Source organism: Lentinula edodes (genome assembly GCF_021015755.1).
Source record: "Lentinula edodes strain Le(Bin) 0899 ss11 chromosome Unknown C8R40scaffold_11, whole genome shotgun sequence".
In the NCBI taxonomy this organism is placed as follows: Eukaryota; Fungi; Basidiomycota; class Agaricomycetes; order Agaricales; family Omphalotaceae; genus Lentinula; species Lentinula edodes.
In genome coordinates, this window is record NW_025764317.1 from 826,487 (window position 1) to 851,353 (window position 24,867).

General features: G+C 48.6%; 7 protein-coding genes across 7 annotated transcripts; 6 read left to right on the top strand and 1 right to left on the bottom strand.

Moving 5' to 3' along the window:
- The first annotated feature begins 75 nt into the window (after positions 1–75).
- C8R40DRAFT_1097500 (MFS general substrate transporter) lies at positions 76–3,530 on the top strand. Its single transcript, XM_046227773.1, has 23 exons — positions 76–96; positions 153–209; positions 266–633; positions 686–738; positions 792–799; positions 855–866; positions 928–940; positions 1,004–1,043; positions 1,104–1,161; positions 1,216–1,239; positions 1,289–1,319; positions 1,391–1,474; positions 1,541–1,612; positions 1,671–1,694; positions 1,758–1,794; positions 1,869–1,918; positions 1,968–1,986; positions 2,040–2,265; positions 2,318–2,358; positions 2,414–2,676; positions 2,726–2,812; positions 2,870–2,935; positions 2,987–3,530. The coding sequence occupies exons 3-23, from the start codon at positions 379–381 to the stop codon at positions 3,153–3,155; spliced, it is 1,632 nt and encodes a 543-aa protein (XP_046088233.1). The 5' UTR covers positions 76–96; positions 153–209; positions 266–378; the 3' UTR covers positions 3,156–3,530.
- A 297-nt stretch (positions 3,531–3,827) lies between these two features.
- Positions 3,828–5,647, bottom strand: C8R40DRAFT_1159959 (WD40 repeat-like protein; the record flags this gene model as incomplete). The annotated part of the gene is made up of 4 exons (XM_046229953.1): positions 3,828–4,121; positions 4,179–4,769; positions 4,828–5,243; positions 5,293–5,647. 4 exons carry the CDS (start codon positions 5,645–5,647, stop codon positions 3,828–3,830), a joined length of 1,656 nt encoding a protein of 551 aa, XP_046088234.1.
- Positions 5,648–6,741: 1,094 nt separating this feature from the next.
- Positions 6,742–7,369, top strand: C8R40DRAFT_1068336 (uncharacterized protein; the record flags this gene model as incomplete). Its single annotated transcript, XM_046225992.1, has 2 exons — positions 6,742–6,856; positions 6,915–7,369. 2 exons carry the CDS (start codon positions 6,742–6,744, stop codon positions 7,367–7,369), a joined length of 570 nt encoding a protein of 189 aa, XP_046088235.1.
- Positions 7,370–7,637: 268 nt separating this feature from the next.
- On the top strand, positions 7,638–10,151 carry C8R40DRAFT_1097516 (concanavalin A-like lectin/glucanase domain-containing protein). The gene is made up of 2 exons (XM_046227774.1): positions 7,638–9,074; positions 9,130–10,151. The coding sequence occupies exons 1-2, from the start codon at positions 7,893–7,895 to the stop codon at positions 9,718–9,720; spliced, it is 1,773 nt and encodes a 590-aa protein (XP_046088236.1). The 5' UTR covers positions 7,638–7,892; the 3' UTR covers positions 9,721–10,151.
- A 6,808-nt stretch (positions 10,152–16,959) lies between these two features.
- C8R40DRAFT_1068338 (uncharacterized protein) lies at positions 16,960–18,618 on the top strand (the record flags this gene model as incomplete). Its single annotated transcript, XM_046225993.1, has 7 exons — positions 16,960–16,990; positions 17,055–17,130; positions 17,194–17,216; positions 17,275–17,545; positions 17,601–18,018; positions 18,083–18,465; positions 18,519–18,618. The coding sequence occupies 7 exons, from the start codon at positions 16,960–16,962 to the stop codon at positions 18,616–18,618; spliced, it is 1,302 nt and encodes a 433-aa protein (XP_046088237.1).
- A 225-nt stretch (positions 18,619–18,843) lies between these two features.
- Positions 18,844–20,256, top strand: C8R40DRAFT_97816 (uncharacterized protein). Its single transcript, XM_046236698.1, has 2 exons — positions 18,844–19,154; positions 19,240–20,256. The coding sequence occupies exons 1-2, from the start codon at positions 19,003–19,005 to the stop codon at positions 19,982–19,984; spliced, it is 897 nt and encodes a 298-aa protein (XP_046088238.1). The 5' UTR covers positions 18,844–19,002; the 3' UTR covers positions 19,985–20,256.
- Positions 20,257–20,332: 76 nt separating this feature from the next.
- On the top strand, positions 20,333–24,851 carry C8R40DRAFT_1169064 (Lipin/Ned1/Smp2-domain-containing protein; the record flags this gene model as incomplete). The annotated part of the gene is made up of 10 exons (XM_046231312.1): positions 20,333–20,533; positions 20,589–21,180; positions 21,241–21,423; positions 21,477–22,590; positions 22,650–23,046; positions 23,105–23,287; positions 23,342–23,484; positions 23,567–23,806; positions 23,869–24,096; positions 24,155–24,851. 10 exons carry the CDS (start codon positions 20,333–20,335, stop codon positions 24,849–24,851), a joined length of 3,978 nt encoding a protein of 1,325 aa, XP_046088239.1.
- Between the last annotated feature and the right edge of the window lie 16 nt (positions 24,852–24,867).

Consider the following 24,867-nt stretch of genomic DNA (forward strand, 5'->3'; position numbering starts at 1 on the left):
TAAGGTGGACAATTACGTAACTTTCAGTTAGTAGAGACAGCTTTGACCTTCAATAACCTTTTTGACAAGCTACTTCAGATACTACTCTCCTTCAAGGTATTGTCTGGTGTTGTACGATTCATATCAAGATGCTATTGGCCCTTTGGACTTAGGTCAAACGACTCTCTTGTCAATGAAACCAAATATTCTGGAAAATTCTCAGGACAGTGGTACGAGCTGTTCAGATGACATACATCCACTCGATGTTTTGTATTGAAGAACCAAGCTTGAGACGGACAGCCGTTTCTACAACCATCCCCTGACCTACAGCTCCACCCCAACGAACTGATAAGACTGAGATCGCATAGTCATCTTTTACACCTTCCTGAACATACCATTATGATGACCCGTACATCTGAAATGTCTCAATCGCTAAGCCAAAGACTAGACGTAGAAAAACGACCCTCGAACCTTTCCGAGCCATATAACTCGCTGCCTCACACACCATCCTCTCCAGATTGTTCTGGCGTCACTTACCAGGGCGAACTCGGAGCCAGACCCAAGAGGCAACATTTTTTCTCGGCGCTGGATTCAAATTATGCGGAAGCTGTAAACTTGGATGCAGAGACTGTGGTGTACACTTTGGAAGAAGATGTAGGCCTTTTTGAGCTTTCAGTGTGCCCCCGCAGAGCTTATTGCTGTCAAGACCAGGATTAAAAGAAAGATTGACAACAGAGTACTTCCGTTGATCATATGCAGGTATTTTTTACTTAATTGTTAATGCTCTTGTTAGACCCTCATCGTCATTCTAGCTTTATTTGTGCGATCCAATCTTTTTCCGAAGTGCTGCGCTCATCGCGACGATATTCCCATAGTCAATCAATTCGGTGGGTAGACAGATTGTACCGCTTCGGTCGTAATCCTCACATAGCTTTCAACACTTGATAGATCGGACGAACATGTAAGTATAGTCTACATCCCGGATCTGTCAGTATATCGAACTGATATGGGTACGCTTTTTTAGTGGCAATGCCCATATCATCCCAGCTTTCAACGAAAACTTTGTCAGTCATGCGGCATCGTCAGCTGCTGCAGTTCGAAGAACTGATAAAAAATCATTCAAGGGTATCACTGATAACAACAAATGGACCCTGGCGCTGAGCATATTCTACGTTGGATACTGTGAGATATACCCTTGAGATCCAAAGGATAACATCAGTTAATAACACTCGCTAGGCCTCTTGGAAATACCAGCTAATGGTAAACGTTTACTGGAGCTAGCCTGACGTGCTTCTTATTTCCGAATTAGTTCTACAGCGACACATTGGCGCTAATCGATTGTACGTGACTTTTCCTTCTCGACAGTAGAAGAAAAGGAATCTATCTCCTAGGATCTTACTCTCCTTGCCAGCTTCTTTCTCTCCTTGACTTTCTGGGGTCTGTCCTCGCTTTCAATCGTGTATGCGAAAGGATACGCAGCTCTACTTGTTCTACGGCAAGGTCTTCAATGAAGAATTCTCTGCATATTTTACTCAGCATTATCGTTATATTCTTTCATTAGAGTCTTGTTAGGGATTGGGGAAGCTGGTTTTTATGCTGGAGTGATCTATTACCTATCTTTTTGGTACAAGCGGTAGGTATCACGAATCGCCGCTAAATGACATGAAAGTTGAAACTGATGATTCCTGTAGACACGAGCTTGCTATGCGTATCAGGTCTGTCTACGAACGGCCCAGTCTGAATAAGCGAAACTGATGTCTGATAACAACTTTTGGAAGTCTCTGCATGACTGCGACTTACTCTGGTGCTATTGGTGTGAGTCTTGCAAAAGTTAACTTTGTTGTTTCGTTCACGGTCGTTAGCATCCATGTTCTAAATGCGCTTTACAGGGTCTGCTTGCATTTGGTCTTGTCAGAGCGCACACTCCCCTTCTAGATGGGTAAATTTATTTATATTCCAAAAATGAACGCTTACACGATCTCCTCAAGATGGCAATTCCTCTACCTTGTCAGTGTTTTCGCAGTAGTATCATATGTTCACCTGTTTAAGAACATACACAGGTTGAAGCGATACCTACTATAATCATGGCTTTTGTAACACTCTTTTTTCTTCCCGCTTTCCCTTTTTCCGCAAGTTTCTTCACCCCACGGGAGAAGGCTATCGCCCAAGCTCGCGTCAACCGCGATCACAGACCTCAATCGCACGGTGGAATGACCGGGTGGCAAGGTTTCAAGGCGGTTGTCATCGACCCCAATGCCTGGATGTTCATGTCGATTTACGCTAGCTGTGAGATTTCAAAGAGTGCTAACACCAAATAACTGAAAAACGTTATCTCTAGTCAATGTCGGAGTGGCCACTATTTCATACTTTTTACCTACGGTGGGTATCTTGTTGGCGATCCTCCGGCTCGACCACTTAGTACTGCTACTTCTAGCTCATTAATGATCTCGGCTTCACCGCAATCAACGCACAGGGCCTGACTGTCGCACCCTATGTCCTCGGATGGGGTATGGTTGTGCTTCAAGCTTGGCACAGCGACAAGACCCGAGAACGAGGGTGGCATATTATCGTTTCTTGTCTAATATCTTTCGTGGGCTACATCATACTGGCTACATCCGCGAGGAAGAGCGTTGGCGCATCGTATTTTGCGCTATTTTTGGTCGTTGGAGGGTTGTACAGTCTATTCCCGCTAGTGATGTGAATTACATATGTTAAAGTTTCCCTCTCTTCTGACCATATCTTGCAGGAGCTGGGCAGCAAATACATTATCTCCTACATCCAAGCGAGGAGTAGGAACTGCATTTATTGTGTCTATTTCAAACACCGTGTCTATGTGAATGGTTGCATCATCTTCGTTCATTTGAAGTTTATCTGAGGTCCTTATCCGTAGCGCTTCTCCGCAGATCTACTTCGATCCAGAAGACGACTATGTCAAAGGGCACGCCATATCCGCCGGGTATATACGTTCCAAGTGCTTCACAGGCAATGCTAAAGCCCCTCTTCGTAGCTGTCTGTTCTTGTCCATGCTCATGGCTTTTGCCCTTCGCACTCGGCTTTCGTGGCTCAACAAGCGTAATGCCCAACGCTTGAGTGGAATGTCTGAAGACGAGAAAGCATTGTTACCTGCGGTGAATGAAATGGATGACCAGGATCCAAGATACGTTTTTATGATCTGAATCACGATAGTAGTGTTACACATTGCTTGTGCACACAAGATATTATATGAAAGTCGCAATAACGCTGAAGTGGTCTCGTACCAGCTCATACCTGAGATGTCAATCCTACACTTAGTAGTTTTTCGGGGACAAACTCCGGCCCTGATATGATATCAACCGTCCCATGTAACATGTTCGACTTTGTTCATAGAGAGGTAGACAAACATTACTCTTCCCAACCATTGTCTGTCGGAATCTTTGGGACGTCTCAAGATATATGATATCCAACCAGCGTATGATGCCCGACTTGCGGGGTCAATACGCTTCAGCTTACCTCTTCATGAAGAGTATCCTTGAGGATCTGCGTGTGCGAGCTTTTCTAACCGGTAGATGAACCTGATACCATGCAATGTATTTTTCCACCCCCTAGATTCCACGACGTATGCTCCTGAGCACGAAGGCGGTCGTCAAGCAATGCACGCTTGAAGCCCGTCAAGATAAAGAGCTACATCCACGGAATCCAAAGATTATAACCAGCAATATGTACTTGAATCCACGTACATTACAATTATTTACCAGCATGAGCAACGAAGGTTAGAGCACTGTGCAAAAAGTACTGTAGACAATAGAAAAAGTCATAGGTAGATATGTGAGTTTATAGTACAAAATCCGAAAAGGAGACAGATCATTTTATTACCGTATCAGCTTCCCATAATCCAGCACACTGTTTTCGTCCTTCGAACTGGAAGTCCGACCAGGAAAGACATTCCAGAATCGGAGAGTTTCATCACCACCTCCAGTGACGATAGTTTCTCCGTTCGGGTTCAACGAAACGTATTGAACACAATCAGTATGGCCAGTCAACGAAGCGACCATATTCATGGAAGGGTATTTCCAAATGCGTATTTGGTTTGGGATGGTCTGAGTGGAATACCCATGGGTAGAGACGAGCTCGTGGGAGTTGGTAGACCACAGAAGATTGCATACCTAAACGGATAAACACAACGTCAACACCGTTTATCAATAACGAACGAGAAAGCTTACTTGGCTCCCAGTCCGAATCTCATTCGTCATTGTCCCTGTTGCCGTATTCCATAGCCGGATACACGCATCCTGTTGTCCTGCACCGGAAGCCAGCACATTTGATAAGTGAGGGTCCCAAGCAAGACCCTTGACAGCAGCTTTGTGCTGACGAAATCGATACAGAGGAGCGATTCCGGACACTCCTTCATCCTCGCTGACGAAGTTTCGTACAAAAGGACTCCAACCCGCGCTGGTACTTGACTCCCGTACAGAACCCCGAAGATCCCAGATACACAATCTGTTATCGTTCCCGCCACTCGCCAACAGGGACGCCTGTATTCCACCGTCCCCGCTCCATTTCACGCCACAAACTTCCTGTGTGTGGGCAGCACACTGTCTGAATGGTTTAGCACTCGAGTCGCGAAAGTCCCAGTGCTTTATCATGCGATCTCGTGAGCCGGAAGATAGGGTGTCGGAAGTCCAGGAAAGAGAGCCGATACGTTTGCCAGCAACGTGAGCGTGAGCATTCTTGTATCTGCGTATAAGACGAAGGGTAGAGGTGTCGTAGATTTCCAGATGACCTTGAGCAGTACCGGCTGCTAAAGTAGACCCCTTGTAAGATATATCAGCTAGACTCCTCTGATAGCAAAACAGAGTCATAGATACGCACGGACTTCATCCATGCCAAGGAGGTGTACTCATCCTTCGAGTCAAAGGCCGTACACAATTTCGCTCCACCTTTATGATTATCTCCCGTCCAAAGATACACGTGTTTGTCCAAACCAACAGCTAAAACGCCGGAAGGAGCCCAATCTACAAGGTTGGTGTAAAAGTCGTCCGAAAGACCTGGTGCATCCAGGATGCGAAAAGGTGTTTTCGCCACATTGCGATATTCGGGACGCGGCTGATTTATCAATGAACTTGTCTCTGGGTGTAAAGGGCTGAGTTGGTATGAACGGTCCGTTGGGTCATCAAGACGACTGGGTGAGTTTTCGAACTGGGACTTCCTTGAAAGAGAATGGTAGGCGATAGGTGAACCTGCGAGTTCAGACCGAAGAACAGACTTGAAAAGGTCATCGGCTCTTTCTATCAGAATGTTAATTTGATGGTTGAGTTCTATAAGGTCTTTGCACACCTGTTTCAGGGTCTGGAAGAGACCAACGTCGCATTGGCTGTCTCACAGATGGCGAAGGTTTATTAGCATTTTCATCCAGACTGTAGGATGCCCACAGATTGTTCTGGTCTCGGGAAGGAACGAATCTGTCCTCACTGCCGATGCTGTACCGGGTTTTATGACGCTTGGACGGTGTATTGGTTACGTCCAATGCAGCAGTGGCCAGCGACCTTATCCTCTTTGTGGGTGATTTCGTGGGTGATGAGAGTGATCCGAGATTGAGCCTCCGTCGCTTCCTGGATGGCGAATTCTCATCTCCAGTTCCACGGAATGCGCGCAGCCGCTTTCCAAATTGCGAATTCTTCAAGGACGACATTGATGAAGAGGTGATTGCCCCAAACATGTACAAGCTTCGCAAAGAGACGCGCCGTAAATTCCCACTGTCATCTGATCGCAAAGCAGGCCAGAACGGTTCCGGGTCATTTCGTTCAACGTTCAGTGACAGTCCCAGTGAAAATCATTTAGGGAACCAGAGGGGACCACACCATTAACGCGGCGGAGCCGTGCAACAATTGAATCGAAGAGGAATCGTGTCGGATATAATATATGGTGTTCTCGTGTGCCTCATATGCTGTAGATGCTGTTCGATTGTGTCCGATTTCTTGTTAAGCCACATCGTTTTGTTCTGTTCCGCTCATTTTATCTCGTTATGCAAATCCAATGAACGAATATCTTCGAAATTGTGCAGACACAATTTCTCAGAGCAAAACAAAACACCATGCAAACGAGCAGATTCAGCCAAGTGCTTTGCAGCTGATATGGATCAATCTGATCCTATGTAGCAAGTGCGACGGCTTGCGACGGAGAGGTATAGACGGAACGATATCACACTACTAGTAATCTATCTAAGTATCTCAGTCTTCTTCTGAAATCAGAGGTTGGTTCTCCACCGACACTACTAGTCGAGCAACTCGTTTTCATCCCGTTCTCATTCCTCCCAAACTGGCGCGATTTTCGCTGGAGTAACGATAAATGGGCATGAATGTCCGACCGTGGTTTTGAACCTAGATCTTGTGCACTGCGCACTGCCGGCTTGTGTAAAGATCTTAAATAAAGGCTCGCCTTTTTTTCTCCAACTTCCAACGCTGGTTCGGTATGTCGTCCTACTGCGAACTCCTACTTGCTTCTGAGCCTATACTGTATGCGTTGCTTAAACACCAACCTTTTTCTTTGTTTTTCTAGTTTCCTTAAAAAGATCTCTGGGTTGCAGCGCGACTTCAGAAGCTCGAAAAAGTGCAGACTCGTCTAGACTCACCTCCGTGCGTCACTTCATGTGTTGGTGATGGTGCATTTTCTAAATATTCATACAGAACAATCCACAAAAACTACGACTCCGCATTCTCATCTTCCGAGTCATACTATCGATCTCAACGCACAAGTTTCTCAATGTCCAACCTCATTCGTTCCCTGATGCCCTTTCCTCGAACGTCCTTCCCACGTCTATTTGCCCTGTGCATCCTATTTTTCGTTATGGTCCATGCAGCGATAGCCAGTCCGTTGGTTCGCCGCACTGTTTTTACAGATGGTAAGTTTTCCTTCGCTTGAGGTTTCATTCCTCCTTCTCATGTATTTTTGTGTCGCAGACCGAGTTGAACACCTAGCCCTTACTATTGTTCGCTTCCCGACAGCCGGTGGCAGACCCATCGCGCCGGAATTTCCCTTTGAGTCGAGACTCCAAGAATCTATTTCTTCCTCCGAAATTTTGAGGCTTTGCATTCACACACTGTGTTTATCCCCCGAGGTAGATACAGCTGGGAAACTCGAAATAAAAGAGAGTACTTGGTCACAGATAGAGGCTACAGATGCTTTGACACTCGGGTGGGTCTCTTTCTATGACAAAAGGGAGAGGGACAAGGTAGTGGATACTGTGCGAAACCACGTTAAGCCGGAGTTCAAAAATAGCTTCGATTATGTGGAATCAGCGATTGTACTTTTGAAGGGGATGTCAAGAAAGTATATGTTCGAGCAGTGTCAGGGGAAGGTTATCTGGGAATCTTATTGCAAAGCCCGCAAGGCGGCGGGTCGAAATGGTACATAGGTCGTCCATGCCTTATGAATCACGTGCCACGAGCTTAACTTGTCCTTCTATACTCACTGTGGGGATGAGCCAATGTCTTCGCAGTGAAAATGAAGAGAAAATGCAAGGATTTTTACCAAAATTCATCAAAAATCCTGAGCACGAATTTCAAAACTTCTCGTGTGGCGATTATTACGAAGCTATTGTGAATTTGGCGGGGGGCCGTGCTTATTTTAAATTATCTTTTCATAATTTTACCATAACATCAGCTCAATTCCTTCAAAATATCTGCTGCCATATTTTTGTACATAACCTCGAGATAAAATTCACATTTTTGCCTCGAGGAAATCGGCTCATCCCCGCAGTGACTATAAAAGGATATGTCAAAGCAATAAATCGCAGTGATGATGTCACAGCTGCCTTGAAATTTTTCCGATCAAACGAATCGCGATATGTATGTAATCTCGTGCGCAGCATAGTTTATAGCAATGGCTTATCGTGCAGATAGCCTTAGAATAATACCACCACCACCATCACCGTCGCCATGGTCCCGCCTCCCGCAATTGACGATGGGAGCACTCGTCCACCCCCATCATCGTTCAATCTCTACAACGAGTCCTCAACTTCACGTCGCACCTCTTTGGAAAGTCTAAGTAATACACCCGCTGGAATGTACCTTCGTCGTTTCTCCGATGAAGTTCCGTCCCCAGTCTCACCTGTACAATCTCAGGATGCACCTTTCATCCATGAGCTCGGTCCACCCAATGCCCCATTCATGTCAGAGTCAGGTCATGGTCATGGTAATGGTCATGGACAAAATTCTAGCCCTAGTAACTCAGTGTACCACGGCAGCGTCGGTGCCCACCTTGCTTCCAAAGGCTCCAATAATGACCTTTCTCGTTCACGTAATAACAGCCTCACTTTTCGTGCTCCATTCCTCAGCCCAGCTTCCCGTCCAACTTCCAATATCGCATCTAATACTTGGAACCCCCCCACGTATCCACAGACACGTCCTGGGTCTCCTACAGCCAGCTCTACTGCGTTAGCCTTCACCCAACGTCACAGTGGCAAACAACCTTTCCAGTCAGCTTTGCTTTCAGAGAAAATTCCAAAAGAAGATAAGCCCTGGCTCGCCAAGCCCGCTCCACGCCAACGAGCAAGCTACTGGTTTACATTATTTGGGGTTTTCCTCGGCCTCGCAGGAGCTGCGTTGCTATGCTTTTTTGAGCTACGATCTTTAAACCTTCTTGACGAGTCCCAACTTTGCACCGTCTTCTTCGACGACTTTACCTCAGGGAGCCTAGACACTTCGATATGGAGCCGGACCGTCGAATTAGGTGGTTTCGGGAACGGTGAATTCGAAATCATGACTAACAAGGACGAGAACCTTAAAATCGAAAACTCTCAACTATACCTTATTCCCACCCTAACGTCCGCTTCGATAGGAAACACTTCCGCGATATTCAATGGGTATACGTATGATCTTGGTGACGATTGTACGACATCGAACGAGACCGCCTGTTCAGTCACTAGTGATTCCAGTACGAAAACGGTTATCCCACCGGTGCAAAGCGCGCGGATATCGACCAATGGCACGTACTCGCTGAAATACGGACGTGTCCAAGTACGTGCCAAGACACCTACTGGAGACTGGTTGTGGCCTAGTATATGGATGTTACCGGTAAATAATACCTACGGCGCCTGGCCTCTGTCAGGAGAGATCGACGTAAGTCCTCAAGTCGAGATGTTTTATCGCCTATCTCATTTTCCTTCTCCAACAGATTATGGAATCCCGCGGAAATTCGATCACATATCCTGATCAGGGCGTCAACTACGTTCGATCTTCCCTGAACTACGCACCTCTAGCTTCACTTCTATCCCAATCCACCATGTACGGCTGGTGGTTCACAAAACGTCTTGACTCCTCTTCCTGGAACACCGGATTCCACACTTATACCTTGGAGTGGACAGACCAATGGATGCGGATGTACGTTGACTCCAGACTCCAAGCCATGCTCGACATATCCCTCAAATCCTCCAAGGAATCCTTCTTCAATCGCGCCGGATATCCGTCCACAGCAATAAACTCGTCCTCCGGAGATACAGTTGCCGTGGAGAACATCTACGATGAAGCTGGAGGAGGTTGGAATGCGCCTTTCGACCAGGAATTCTACCTGATCATTCAACTGGCTGTTGGTGGAACTTCGGGGTGGTTTCCGGATGGAGCTGGAGGGAAGATGTGGACGGACGGGAGTACAGAAGCGATGTATGATTTTGCAGAAGCGCAGGATGAATGGTATGCGAGCTGGCCGACGAGTGAAGACGACAAGGCGCTAAGAGTTGATTGGGTCAAAATGTGGAACATGTGTTAGGTATGATCATGAGTTGGACCATTTTCTCACTGGACTAGAATATGTTTTGGACTTTGGTTTAATCCTATCCTTGCTCGATGTCAGAATGACTATTATCACTATAAAATGCTATACTCCCCCAGTTCATTCCCCTTGTACACAAACACTATATACGCTACACTTGATAAATCTGATGCTGCGGTGAATTGCTTTTCGGTAAATTAGCGATCTTGTCATTCTTTTTTGTCATACGCCGCCATGGAGGAGTACAACCGGCGCCAGTGGTAAAGAGATCTGGCGATTGTCGTGGGGAACGAAGAGGCTACGCAGGATTATTTACCGGCAATGCTCACGTTCTCCATGACCGGCAGCGGGCCGCCCTGCTGCTAGCGCTCGACGATGCTCGAAGCTGCAGATACCATAATGTAGATGATGTAAAATAACTAGCATAATCCACGGTGGAGTAGGGTCTCTCAGGATTCACTATCTAATCTAGTATCTTATCTATATCAGTGTTGTTCATTGTTTGTTAGCGTCGGTACAGTAGATATCAGGTAGGCAGACAGAGACAACAATACAACGACGAGGAGTCATAGATCAACAATCAGCAGTAGCGACCAGTCCATCTTGGTGACGACAGCGGTTCGATCCACGATTTTAGAGCATTAGATATAGTCCATCCAGTCACAAGTGCGGTTTTGTTAAAACTCGCATAGTCCAACACCGACGGCATCCTGGCTCCAACACGAGATTCCACCGGCCGATTCGTCTCAGCACCACCCTCAAGCGCAGAAGTTGATCCCACGGAGGAACCAGTCTTCGGAAGATTCAGCAGTGATCAGGATTTAGGCGATTGGTCGCCTCTAGACTCGCCCGTAAAAATTTACTCTGAGCGCCAATCCCGCTCGCCAAGTCCTACGAAGTCGAAACAACCCAAAACATTGACCCCGAAAGTCAACCGACGACCCATGGCCACTCAGCAACCACTTACCAGATTCTCTGGTGACCCAGATGATCCCATACAACCAGCCACATTCCTACAGGACTTCGAGGTCAGAATGACCGAGTTAATGACCCCACGAGCGGATTTAGCTAGCCGAATCAAACCCTACCTCGAACGCGACTCCAGAGCTTGGGAGTGGTATACAGAGGACCTCACGGCCACGGACCGTACTGGCGCTTGGGAGCCTTTCGAGGCCAAGTTCCATGCACGGTTCCCGTCGCAGAAAAAGGAAAAGAAGTCAGCGAAATCATACCTCACCAGTTTGGAAGGAGAGAGGATTACACATGAGCTGATCATGACAACAAGTGAAGACACCAATCAGCCATACCACCAATGGTGGGCCGACCGTTTGCTCCGCCTCGCGAAGGGTGCAGAAGTGGAAGCAACGAAACAGTCCATAGGCACTGTTTGGAAGCACCTTCCCTACGCGCTGAAGAAGGCCATTGACGAGGAACACGACAATTGGGCTGAGTTCACCTCGGCGATTAAAGCGGTAAAATGGAGTGTCCTGAAGGTCGAAGCAGAGCACGAGGCCAGCAAAGTGGTTCCGAGGGCGATTCCGGAGACCCCAAGAACTAAGCTCACCAGTAGCTTTGCGACAGCGCGCATCAGCACCCCGCCATCTCCTTCACCGGTTCGGATGAAACCCACTTTTGTCAACCAGGCAGTGAACCAAAAGCCCCGTCGAATCTTCACCACTCTGGACGAAGGGAAGAAAGGTGTACTGCGTCGTGGCATCGCGGCGAAGACCCAGCACCCGGACACGCCTGAAGGGTTATCGGCATGGAAGGCAGAGTTGCTGGAGTGGGCCTCCAGGTACGGAGTGGATGGGGCCCTGTCGGAAACCACCATCGTACCATTGAAGCCGGGGACGGAGGCGGTTTGCTCCGGGGAATGCTTCCGATGCGGAGGACCTAGGCATGGGTTCGAGATTCCCTGCCCCAGGCCAGGTACCATACCAGCTGTGGAATCTGATTGGAGAGCGTATTGCCAACGAGAGCTTGGAGGAAGAACACCAAGAGTGAATGCAGTGCAGATTTTGGGGCCGGAGGCTATCTTTGAAGGCATGGTCGAGTCGGGAAATGGGGAAGGGTCAGCGTTCTGAGTGGCGAACACTTGACCCTAGGTACTAAGTCGGTTGTGAACAATGTACAGTCTGTTTTGGAAGAATCCAATATTCTTGACGTTTACAGTGTTCATGACAACGACAGCCACATTAGTTCTCCGTTCTCGATAGACATTAGTCTCAGAGATTTGGAAGGGAGGCAAGCAGAGGTGGAGGCAATGGTCGACGATGGAGCGATGGTAGCAGCGATGGACATAGCGGTGTACGAAAAGTTGCGAATCACCTTGGGAGGATGGGAACCAACGGAGAGGAAGTTCCGCATGGCGAATGGGAGCATCGTACCGGGGTTAGCACGCTGGAAGGGCTGTATCAATGTAAAGGGTGTAGAAACGGATGGAGAATTCGAAGTATTCGACAGCGGGGGAAGTTGGAAGTTCCTGTTTGGGAAACCCCTCCTTGAACGGTTTTCGGCAGTGCACGACTACCACCGAGATACCATCGTATTCAAGGAGAAGCAAGGGAAGTGGAAGGAAGTGTTCAACAAAGGATTGGGGGTGGCATTAGCTCCGGACCCCACAACCGTGCTGGAGGAGAGAAGCCAGCAGGAGATGCCGAGCTCGTCTGCCCAGGCGCACGACGTTCTCGAAGATCGCGAGGGACCATCCGGCGGGGTTATCGTGCAGGCCTTAACCCCGCTGAGCAGGGAAGTTGATGAGCTGAATCATCGTCGACAAGAACCCCATACTAATGAACCTTCCCAGTCCATACCACAGGTCGCACCGCGTCGACATTGCCAAAGACCGCAAGTCGAGGAAGTACCAGATGAGGAGTCTGGGAGAGGGAACTCACACCAAGACCTGTATCCAAGTACCCAAGAGATGGACTTCGGCAGCGAAGGGGAGGAATGGCTGATCACAGAGCGAGAGCTGGAAGAGTGGTTCAGAGAGGAGCGGCGATTGCGGAGAGCGGAAGCTATCAAGCTACAGGCCGAGCTGGAGGTACGACAGAAGGAACGGCGAGCGGCCTCAGAGAGAGAGGAAGCACAACGGGAGGATGAATGGAAGGAGTGGCTGAGGAAGCGGCGTGCAGAGCCGGGTCTCCGCAAATGGTTCTTTTGGAGGAACCGGCTGAAGGAACCGCAACCACCAAAACGGCTGAGCGTGGACAAATCGGGGGGAAGTAGCGCATCCCCCTCGAGGGAAGTACCTACGGAGCACGCATCTAGGAATGACCACAATATTGACCCAGTCAGTACAGATCCAAGGAACCGAGCTGAAACTTGCACACCTGAAGGAATAACGACAGAAGAGGTTGGGGTAATGGCGGAGGGGACTGAAGAAACTTCGGTGGAGCGAAGCGTCGAAACCGTACCAGAGGACCCACGGGTGGACTCAGTGGGGGGATGTGAAGTGCCCCCCTCGAGGGGAGTCTCTACTGATAGTCGCAGTGTTATCGAGCAACATACTGACAACGACGCAATAGCTCCGATTCAAGTGCTCCAGCACGAACCTTTCGAAACCTTGGATCCCATGGGACCAGACTTCTTCCCCGATGCACTGGACCAGAGCGACAATGCCAACCTATTCACACGCAACGAGGGTGAACAGGGAGCGTTCCAGCCAGGGCGCGTGAGAGAAATTCTCCGTAAGGTCAAGATTGGGCCTGGCCTGTCCGAGGAACAACGAGCACGAGTCGAACAGCTCCTAAGTGCATACGCCGATTGCTTTGCCTTGTCTGTTGGCGAAGTAAGGCCGGTCAAGGATGCTATACATAGGCTAAACATACCGGAGGGTGCAACGTTTCCCAAGAAAGTGAGACAGAAGTCTCTGACACCACCACAGAGAGAGTATCTCCACGCAAAGATTGACGAGCTGCTGGAGGCGGGAGTGATCGAACGGTGCAACCCGGAGGATGTGAAGTGCATATCGCCATTGACACTAGCGCAGAAAGTACACGAAGGTGTGGGATTGACAGTGGAGGAACTAATGTATAAACTCAACGATGAATGCGTGGCTGCGGGCCTTCCCGCGTCTTTTGATCTTCCCACTCGCCCGGTAAAACCTCCGAGCCCGACGGAACGTCCTGAGTTGAACAGACCTGCCAAATGGAGAATATGCCAGAACTTTATGGCGGTCAATAAACTCACGGAAATCGCCCCGATGCCACAAGGCAACATCCGATCCAAGCAACAGTCGCTCAGTGGACATAATTACATCTGTTTGTTCGATTTCGCGTCCGGGTTCTACGCTTGCGAGATGGAGCAAAAATCCCGCCCTTACACTGCGTTCTACGTGGAAGGGAAGGGTTATTTCTGGTGTGCGAAGTTACCCTTTGGTCTTACAGGTGCTCCCTCGACTTTTGCTAACATGACGGCCCTCCACCTAGACGACCTCATTGCAGATGGCACCATCGAGCTGTTCGTAGACGACGGAGGATCCGCGGATGACGACTTCGAGTCCATGTTCAAAAAACTCACCAGAATCCTCGAACGTGTACGCGAAAGGGACCTTTCACTGTCCGCTGCAAAATCAGAATTCTTCATGTCAGAGGGCATCTTTGCAGGAGGAAAGATTAGCAAGGAAGGAGTCACTGTCGACCCGGCAAAACTCACAGCCATTGTGGAGTGGAAGCAGCCCTCCGACGCCTTGAACCTGGCTTCTTTCGTGGGGCTCACAGGCCACTTCCGAGACCTGATTCGCAATTATGCACGGATCGAAGGCCCGCTACGGAACCTGATCAAGTCGGTCCCACTTCCGCAGCATTACACGAAATCCACCTATAGAAGAGCCATGGAATCCTTCAAGCTAGACGGCAAGTGGACACTAGACCACACGAAAGCGTTCCTAGCATTGAAGAAGGTGTTAGTCACGGAGCCGGTCCTGAAAGCACCCCGATGGGACGGCTCGAGCTTCATTATAACGACCGACGGTTGTAAGGAGGGATTCGCGGCGGTAGTAGCCCAGCGGTTCGAAGTAGTACACCCAAACGGCTCCACGACGTACAAGACACATCCTGTGGGCTTCGCCTCGAAACGAACGTCAACCTCGGAACAGAACTACAAACCGTTCTTGCTGGAGTTCGCGGCATTGAAGTTTGGTCTCGACAAATTCTCTGATATGATATGGGGCTTCCCTGTCGAGATCGAAACGGATTGCCAGGCGCTGCGCGACGTCATTGCCAACGACAAGCTGAATGCAGCGCATTGTAGGTGGCGGGATGGTGTTTTAGCGCACCACATCGTGGACGTGAGGCATATTCCAGGTAAATTAAACGTGGTGGCGGATGGCATGAGCAGAATGTGGGAAGGCCAAGATCGGGTGGTGGGGGATGGAAGTGAGTGGACAGTGAGTGAGGATTGGGAGGCGGTTACGGGCCTTGTTAACGATGTCTTTGGAGTGGATGTAAGTGGGGAGGCGCTACAGGACGAGGGGACGACGGATTGGGCAGCGCTGTCCAAACGCTTCCTGAACGAGCCGGTGTTTACGGAGGTGGTTGAAGCGCTAAGGGTACTAGAGGGGTCCGCGAGTGACAAAGTCAAGCAGAAAGCCAAACACAAAGCGGCGCGTTACATGGTTGACGGAAATCGGTTGTGGAAGGTGGGTGGTAATGAGGGTATTCGGAACCGTGCGCGGGTGGAATGTGTAACAAGGCGAGAGGCGGTCGCACTAGCCAAGGCACAACATAGCGAGGCGGGTCACTGGGGAAGGGATTCGGTGAAGCTCGCGCTAATGGACAGGATCTGGAGTCCAAAGTTAGACGAGTCCATCATGGAGGCAATCACAGGTTGCCCGGAATGCAAGAACTTTGGCTCCACCCACCTACACGCTCTCCTGAACCCCATAACTCGACGCCATCCATTCGAACTCCTGGTAGGTGATTACCTCTCAATGTCAAAAGGTAAAGGCGGGTACAAGACCATCGGGCTATACTTGGACACTTATTCGCAGCGAGTATGGGCCTTCAAGTTCAAGGTCGCAGGATCGGGTGCCACAACTACATCTAGTCTAGATTCGCTATTTGGCGGATACCTACCACCAGAAACGTTCATGACCGACAACGGTACACACTTTGCCAACAAGGAAGTAGCGGCCCTCTGTGCGAAGTGGGGAACCAAGCAGCACTTCACCCCAGCCTATTCCCCGTGGGTCAATGGTCTAGTAGAAGGTACTAATAAAATCTTGCTCCACGTTTTGAAACGCCTGTGTGCACCGAAGTTAGGGGAGGATTCAGAGGAGTTCTTGGCAATGAATTGGGAAACACTACCCGAAAAATGGCCTGAGTATTTGGACGAAGCGGTACGTATAATTAACAGCCGTATCCTTCCATCTGTCCGGTTCTCACCGAATGAACTTCTACTGGGTGCTGTGGTTAACACTCGTCGAACTCCGATTGCGGAGGCTACCTCTGTGCTCCCGCAGCAGGACGTTGCGGTGCAAGCTGCCTACGTCGCACAGCAGCAGCTCGATGGGTACAACGCGTTCGTAAGCCACGCGCTGAAGCGGAAAGGAACCTTCGATCGCAGGATATTGAAGAAGGAGGGAAAGGAGGTCATCTTCCGGAAGGGCGATCTGGTCCAGGTGTACCGCAGTGACCTCGACTACACCTTCAAAACCATCAAGAAGATAATACCTAAATGGTCTCGGCCTTACCGCGTTGTCGAGCGCGACGTAAATTCCTATACCCTGGAAACCACGGGTGGGCAACTCATCGAGGAAAAGCGGTTCGCAGCACGACGGCTACGGGAGTTCAAGCCACGCCTGGGGACTAAGCTTGCCTTAGAGCAGCAAGAAATCATTCGCAAGCGGGAGGAGAACGAGAAGAAGGCATAGGCGGTGAGGGCGCCGCCATTTTTTGTTGGGGGCACATGGAGTAGGGTCTCTCAGGATTCACTATCTAATCTAGTATCTTATCTATATCAGTGTTGTTCATTGTTTGTTAGCGTCGGTACAGTAGATATCAGGTAGGCAGACAGAGACAACAATACAACGACGAGGAGTCATAGATCAACAATCAGCAGTAGCGACCAGTCCAACGGCATCTCGGAGATTCTCCACGACTTATAAGATGGTCCTCGTTCCTACAGTGCACTTCAATCTCTGACTGGCCCCTTAGAGCTCAACTGCGAGCTCCATTTTCACCAAGAAATCTTTGACGCGCTTATACAACTTTGAAAGTTTACGTTCAGGAAATTATGCCGACTCAACCTCACGTACTTATCGTCGGTATGTATTCTTTTTGTTGCAATGGGAGTCACGTACTTAACATCTATATATGCGTCCGATTTAGGTGCTGGAGTTGGAGGCTTGACTCTGGCACATGGTCTCGCAAAACATGGAATCAAGGTCACCGTTTTTGAAAAAGAGTACGCACCGCGAAAGGTTCACCTTTCGAGCTAATGCAACGCTAATGACCCTGTCTTGCATAGCGTCTCAAGTAGTTTCCGTGCCCGTAAGTAGATCTATGCTAACTGTGGTACTTACCTTCTAAGAGCCGATCTCTTTTTCAGAGGGATACCGATTTCGTATGAATCCATATGGATCGGCTGCAGTCAAATCTCTCCTTCCAGAAAATCTTTTCGCACAGTTCGAGCAGACTACTGCTATTACTCGCATTGGAGGTACAAAAATGAAGTATGATGGGACAGTCCTGCAAAGTCAGGAAGGACATGGAGGTTTTCTTGGTGGACTCGGCCCTGTACGGGGTATTCCAATACCTAAGACAGGAGTTCCAACAGAATCTAGCAAGCCAGGCCAATACGGTGTCTACACGGTCGACAGGTAGTAAACTGCTCGTGCTCAGCCATTCCTGAACGACTTATTTTTGTCCTTCTAGAACACTCTTTCGCGCTCTACTTTTACAAAATATAGACGTCCAATTTGGTAAACAGGTCGACAGATACAGCTTGGATTCCCCTGCAAAAAAAGTTTCAGTTCATTTCAGTGATGGTTCATCTGCGACCGGCGACTTTCTTGTAGGAGCCGATGGATTTCGTTCCTCTATCAGGAAACAGTTGTTACCACAACACATCCCAGTTGATACGACAGGGAGGTGCATTTACGGCAAAACACCTATCACACCGAAATTGTTGGAAAGTTTTCCTAAAGAATTGCACAACTGGATGTCGTTGACTATTGACGACACCGGATTGAAACCCCTCTCACTCCTCACGGAGCCTCTGTACTTCAGTGACGAAGCGAAAGCTCTGTCTACCAAAGTTCTTCCAAAAGCTAGCGAGGACTATATCTACTGGGTACGTATTTGGTTCTTCACTGCGCGCATACATCACGATTCATTTCATTTTGTATGTATTCAAGGTCTTATCCGGTACTCCAAATACGTTCGAGCTTCCAGATTCTCAATTTTTATATCTCTCACCTGAACAAACCGTTCAACATTCTCTGAAGATCACAGAAAAGTGGTCACCGGCGATTCGAACGGTCTTCGAATTACAGACTGTCGAACAGGCAGCCCCATTGCGCATTTCTTCCGTCGTCCCACAATTACCCTACTGGGAACCTTCGTCTCTTGTCACTCTTCTTGGCGACTCCGTTCATGTTATGAGCCCAACCGGAGGCGTCGGAGCCAACACTGCCTTGAGAGACAGTTCTGCTCTGTGTGAGGTTCTGAGGAAGGCATTTCTGGAGAATGAAGGCACAGTTTCGGCGGAGGCAATTGGCACGTACGAAGCTGACATGAGGTATGGATCATTCCGATTGCGGGGAGGCAGTGCCCCTTCTGAAAAATTTTCAGGGTTTATGCAAGCGAAGCGGTAGACCGATCTCAACAGGGCGGTGCAAAAATTTATGGACAACCCCCATTTGAGGAATGTAAACCTGTTGATTGGCTTTGAATACTCGCGGATCGATATTTTAGTCCACATAAACGTTCATAATGTTCGTACTAAACAGCTTGAGAGCTCAAGCAGTCTAAGCTCTCTCAGACAGACTAAACTGTATGAGGTAGGTATTGGTTGGTTAGGTACTTACCCTCCTGAATCCAAATCAAATTTGGCTTGAACGTGCAGTGCTATTTCCGGCGGGAGCTTGGAGTGGCGCAGATGTATCGACCCTCAAAAAAAAGAGACATGTGTAGTATATAAACGCGAACAGCTCCAGAGGAGACAGGAAATTTTCTTCTCTTTTTCCACTGCCAGGAGCTGGTCTTCGTGTACACTAAGCTGGCCTTTCAGCTCAACGTTTCTGAAGCACACATTAAAACATCATCAGACGACATAATGAAGTGTTCCTCTGCCGCTTCCGCGTTGATTTTGGCTTCCCTCTCTATTTCTGCTTTCGAGACATACGCGGCTCCTGTGTCTATCTTGGACCAAAATATACCGAGCGTTCCTAGTACACCAAGTACACCGAACCCAGTACCATTCCCTCCGTTAGTGCAATGAATATAATTCATATTTCCGAACTGATGCTCGTCATTTATCCTTGATCCTCCTTGATCTCGCTTTTTTTACCAGATTCTTGCCACGGGAAGAACATACTAATAGCGCTCACACGCTCGCCGTAGACACTTCTACACCGTTGGCTCTAGAAATTCATCACTTCCCGAACAGAGAGAGGTATCCTCGTGCCGACGACGCCGACTCGGGGGATGTGGAGGTTGACAAGCCTCCCAGATCTTCCAGAAAATCTTCGAAAAAAACTACAGAAGGTCCACCCGAGGATCCCGCTAAATTCGTCGTCACCGATCCTCAGGCCAAAAAATCTTCCAGGAAATCTTCGAAGGATGCTAATGAGAGGAAATCGACCAATACGCACAGGCACAAGAAAACGCACAAGAGTGATCCTCCCGTTGATGCAGAAACTATTAAATCTCCCATCGAAAATTCCTTGGATATCCAATCGCAGCTTTCCTCTCCGGCTCCGGTAATTCGAAAACGACCAAAAAAATCAAAGCCTTCGGCTCAGAACGTCGACGAGTCTCTCACCACTAACGAATCTTTCGAAAAATCATCTACAAAGCCATCCTCTTTGACACTGTCAGCGACGAGTCAGAGGACACACAGAAAACCAAAACCAAAACCGATTCCACCAAAGCCAAAAAAGCCAAATTCAGATGGCTATTTTTACGCTCAGAATACGACGGCAGCATTCAATAGCGCTTCATCGTCCAGCGCGACTAATGCCAATGCGTTCGCCGTTAACGATGGGAACATCGGAGGGGGTAACGTGCCGGGCATTGTAAAACCTCCTGGTATGTGACGTGCTGAGTTTTGAGAGCTGCTTCTAGTCAAGACAGACGATATTAGAGGGGGTAAAAGACACGACAAGTCAAGGTTTGTTCGTTAATTGGTGGAGGCGGAATGAAGGAAGAGGAGTGGGAGGGTCGGATATCTGAGAGCTTAATATTCATCTGAAAGCGTGTTTAGGTAGTACTAGTGCGGAACTGACTTTGTGACGAATCTAAGTTTGTCAGACCGATCAGGGTTAGGGGTACAGAGAAACACGTGAAAATCCATATGATTTCGCCCCACTCCTCCGAATCAGGCTCCGATCCCCAAAAACGGCGATATGGTTAATTATTAAATCAATCTCTTGTCTCTTACTTCCATGAATTATATTCGAGGCGCCGTTAATGCTATCAGTGCGCCATACCAATACTACAAGGACATAAATCCGGCAACACTCACAGGAGCCATCGATGTTATCGTTATTCAGAGGCCTGCAGACAATGGAGGTACCGAGCTTGCCTGTTCTCCATTTCACGTTAGATTCGGCAAATGGCAAGTGCTCAGGCCCAGCGAGAAGAAGGTATGCTTGGGGCTAAACAGGCTTTACCAGCTGCTTGATCTATTGCTCTCCACAGGTGACAGTTTCAGTCAATGGTCATCCGATACCTTTCGATATGAAGATTGGAGAGGCTGGAGAAGCTTTCTTCATATTTGAAACAGAAGATGACGTCCCAGAAGATCTTATCACCTCGCCACTACTGCGTCCATCATCTCCTACAAATGAAAACACCCGAAGAAGTATAGATGTGGAGACTACTCGTTTTGGAACCAAGAAAGGAGGCGACCAAAATTCAGATGCAGGCGAGCCAGAGCCCTTGGATCTCAATGCTCTTCCTTCACCCCCAGAGGAGGATGTACAATTTAGTACTGGTGTGGACGGTGATAACAACGCGAACACTTCCTCTGGCCGTATTCACACTCCTACTACCCACAAGCCATCCGCATCGACCTCAACTTTTACAATTCCGTCGGTTTCAGTTGAACCTCACCATGTTCGGAGGCGTGCATCCACAGTCTCCGTCTCGATACGACACGCTTCCAGTTTACCTTCTCCACCCCCGTCTCCTACTCGTACTCCAGCAGAAAAAGCACAGGATGCGTGTGCAGATGCCGCTCTCAAACAGTCTGTGGCTGAAATACAAGCTCCGGAAATCAGGTATCAAGATGGTGAGTAGATCCGGTCAAGTGTGTAATTGTGTATAGTTGACCAAATCAAACTCGTCATAGGAATAGCGCTAGACACAGCGGGTTATCATTCTCAACCACTTCCGCAGACTCCTTCCAATGTTTCTACAAAGAAACATGACAGCTCGCATGATCGGGAAAGGTCAGATCGAACAATACGTAGTAACGACGATGTCGACGACACGACTTTATATGCCTTTCCTAGTGACTCGACGCGTAAATCTGGTGAGCGTCGTGCTATACATTACATTCATCTGTTAATCATAAATTTTACTCAGTGTCTAGTATTCCTTATGTCACGCATACACAATCTCAGCCTCATGTAATTGACGATGCACCAGATTCCGAATCCGACGTTCACCAAGATGATACTCTCCCCGATGGTGAACACGGCTATCGCACGGCCCACAGTAATTCGCAATCCAAATCACTCACATTGCCGTTCCCTAGCAGAGCTATAACAGAACCGCCGCCTGATCTCCCCTTTCCCTCCCCATCTTCATCCGCCCCCAATTCTGCCTCTCCCGTTTCCTTAACTTTGAAACGCTTTCCCGGCCCAGGAAAATTAAACGTTCTTTCGCCTGTTCAGGAATACTCTTGGGAATGGGGCGCTTTCCCCACGCCGTCGCCCATGAAGAGCACATTTGGCAAGGGCGGCAGGTTTGAATCTGGCCTTGGAACCATAGGTCCTGAAGAAGAACATGATAGCTTCACTTCCTCCGAGCCACACAACGGGAATTTTACTTCCAGCCGGGGCCGTACAATCGGTAGCGGAATAAGGGATGGCAAGGGAAAGAGTATGTTATTTGGACTTAGCAGCGTCAACCCTGGTGACGAGGTGGATAACGTCCATGGTAGGAGTATGAGTGTGCCTCCTGGATTCGACGAAAGTCCTACAAGGGAAAGACAAAGAGAATCATTGTTTGCAAAGTATAACGATGCAGATGCAGCTGCAGAATTCACGGTAGGGCAAGAGGATAAGCTAGATGCCGCAGGAGGCTTCGGGTCAAGTGGAAAGCTGAGCGTCAGCAAGTCCGATCCCACGGTGTTCAAGTTATCGATCGAAGGCAAGAAGGTCGAATTTGAGCTAAGCCTGGTGGAATATCTGGAGAATGAAAGGAATGGACACGACAGCAGCGACGTAGAGGGAGAAAGTGATGATCATGAGGAACCCTCCCGAGGTCGACAAAGTCGCAACCTCCGTCCTTTTTCTGACAATATGAGGAACAGGAACCATTTTCGGGTGTTTTCTCCAGATGGCAGATGGCCCGGTATGGACGAGTTTGAGACTGCGCGGTTATTCGAGAAGGGTAAAATATCGTTTGAGGATTTCATCCAGAATGATCAATTAGTCAGAGATCCAAGGCTTGTTCTTAAGTGGACACGACAGCAGTGCGCCTCCAACTTTTCTAATCCATCAACGTTTTAGCTGAATTTCCGCTTTCATTTAGATTCATATCTCAACGAGATGGCTCTCCTCTCATGGACGCCCTAGCTACATGGCGCGACTCGTATATCTTGCGTAAAGGAAAACGCGTTTCCATGCGTCCAATATCTCCAACTTCGGCATTAGATGACGACCAAGAAGGAAGTGCCCAGATAAGTCCTGTCACCGACCCAGAAGGCAAAAAACTCGTTCTCGAACGATCAAAGTCGGAACCACCTGAGGAAATGAAAGGACCCTCACTCGGAGGTGTGAAGTCCCCACCGCCGACCTCGTCTTTATGGGCTCAGTGGTGGCGTCGGAGTAGGAAGTCAACCAATGTCCCATCCGCAGCGAATCCCGAAGGCTCGTCAGATAAAATTGCTAGACCAGAGATGAAGGAGTCATTTACTGCTCCTAGTGGCGTACGCATAATGACATCTTCGGTCAATCCAACAATAATTTTATTTTCGTTTTTTGTAGGTTCCGGTTTCCAAACCTCTTGAGGTTCCCGTGCTGCCTGATGAGTTGATAACAGGCTCCGCTCCAGCCTTGCCTTCCACTCCAGTTCATCAATCTTCGACTGAGCTTGAACGTACACCGACTTTTACGGACAGTAGTTCAAGGAAGTATGCCAAAACGTTGAGACTTACCTCGGACCAACTTGTAAGTTCATGTTATGAAGCGAATGATCTTCACAATTGACAGCCATTCTACTAGAAATCTCTGAATCTTAAACCCGGTCCGAATTCGATAACATTTTCCTTATATATGAGCGGGGTCGTAGCATGTACAGCGAGGATCTTCCTATGGGATTCTACCGATCTCGTCGTAATCTCGGACATAGACGGTACTATCACGAAGTATGCGGTTTCTGTCAAACATGTAGTGGTTTATTTCGCTGACTTTGAATCGGAATCTCCCAAATCTTTTCATTGACCGCAGATCTGATGGTTTAGGACATGTTTTTGCTATGATCGGGAGAGATTGGACTCATCTCGGAGTGGCAAAACTGTATACTGATATCACCCGGAACGGCTACAAAATCATGTATTTGACGTCCAGAGCGATTGGTCAGGCGGATGCTACAAGAGGTTATCTCAAGGGTATCAAGCAGAATGATTACCAGCTTCCGGAGGGCCCGGTTATCATGAGTCCTGACAGGCTTATGGCTTCGCTACATCGGTGGGTTCTTCGTGGCCCCTGGAGATTTAGTGTGTTCTGATTGTCTTTCGCTTTACTCACAGCGAGGTGATCATGCGTAAACCGGAAGTGTTCAAAATGGCTTGCCTTCGTGACATTCAACGACTATTTGGGGAAGCTTCGAGGAATCCGTTCTACGCCGGTTTCGGTAACCGTATAACGGACGCACTGTCCTACCGGACCGTGAATGTTCCTAGCTCTAGGATATTCACCATCGATTCCGCAGGTGAAGTGAAATGCGAGCTGCTCGAGCTTGCTGGATACAAATCCTCGTCAGTAGTAAAATATCCCTTTCAATTTGACTATAACCTAAATGAACATGACTTGCAGGTATATCCACATGACGGACCTTGTCGACCAAATGTTCCCGCCCATACATAGAAAATGGGCACCAGAATTCACCGACTTCAATTTCTGGAAACCACCTATGCAAGAATTTCCCCTTCCCGATTTCTCACCCCCGTCGCCCGCCCTCAGTGCGCGTTCGGATTCCAGTACATTCGCGCGGATAAGAAACTTCAGTTTGGTTGGCACTAGACAGAATAACATCCCGAAAGTCGCTGCTGCTGTAGCAGCGGCGTCATCGCGTGCCTTGGATGACGAGCAGCCGTTACGAAACATGAAGTTGCAGCAGATGTCTTCGTTCGAGCGGTTAAGCAGTACGCTCGGATTTTCGGGTAATGGTAGTAGCTCTTCAGTCCTCAAGGTCCGCAGAAGCGATAGCCCCGACACACGATCGTATTCCTCATCTTCATATGCTGGGTCAGAAGACGAGGATGACGATGATGGATGGAATGGCGGTAGACGCGAGCGTAGGCGGAGTACAACCAGTATGCCTGGCTCCCTAGAGGACATGAACTTTGGTAATGATGATGATGAGGAGTATGTTCATGATGACCCGAACGATGATTATAATGAGGAGTATGATCCGCATGGTGAAGATGAGGTGGATGAAGTGGCAGCGGACGACGCGTTTGATGAGGATTTACTGGCTGCGGGTGAGATGAAGAATGTCCCATTTTTATAACACTGTAATGTAGCAT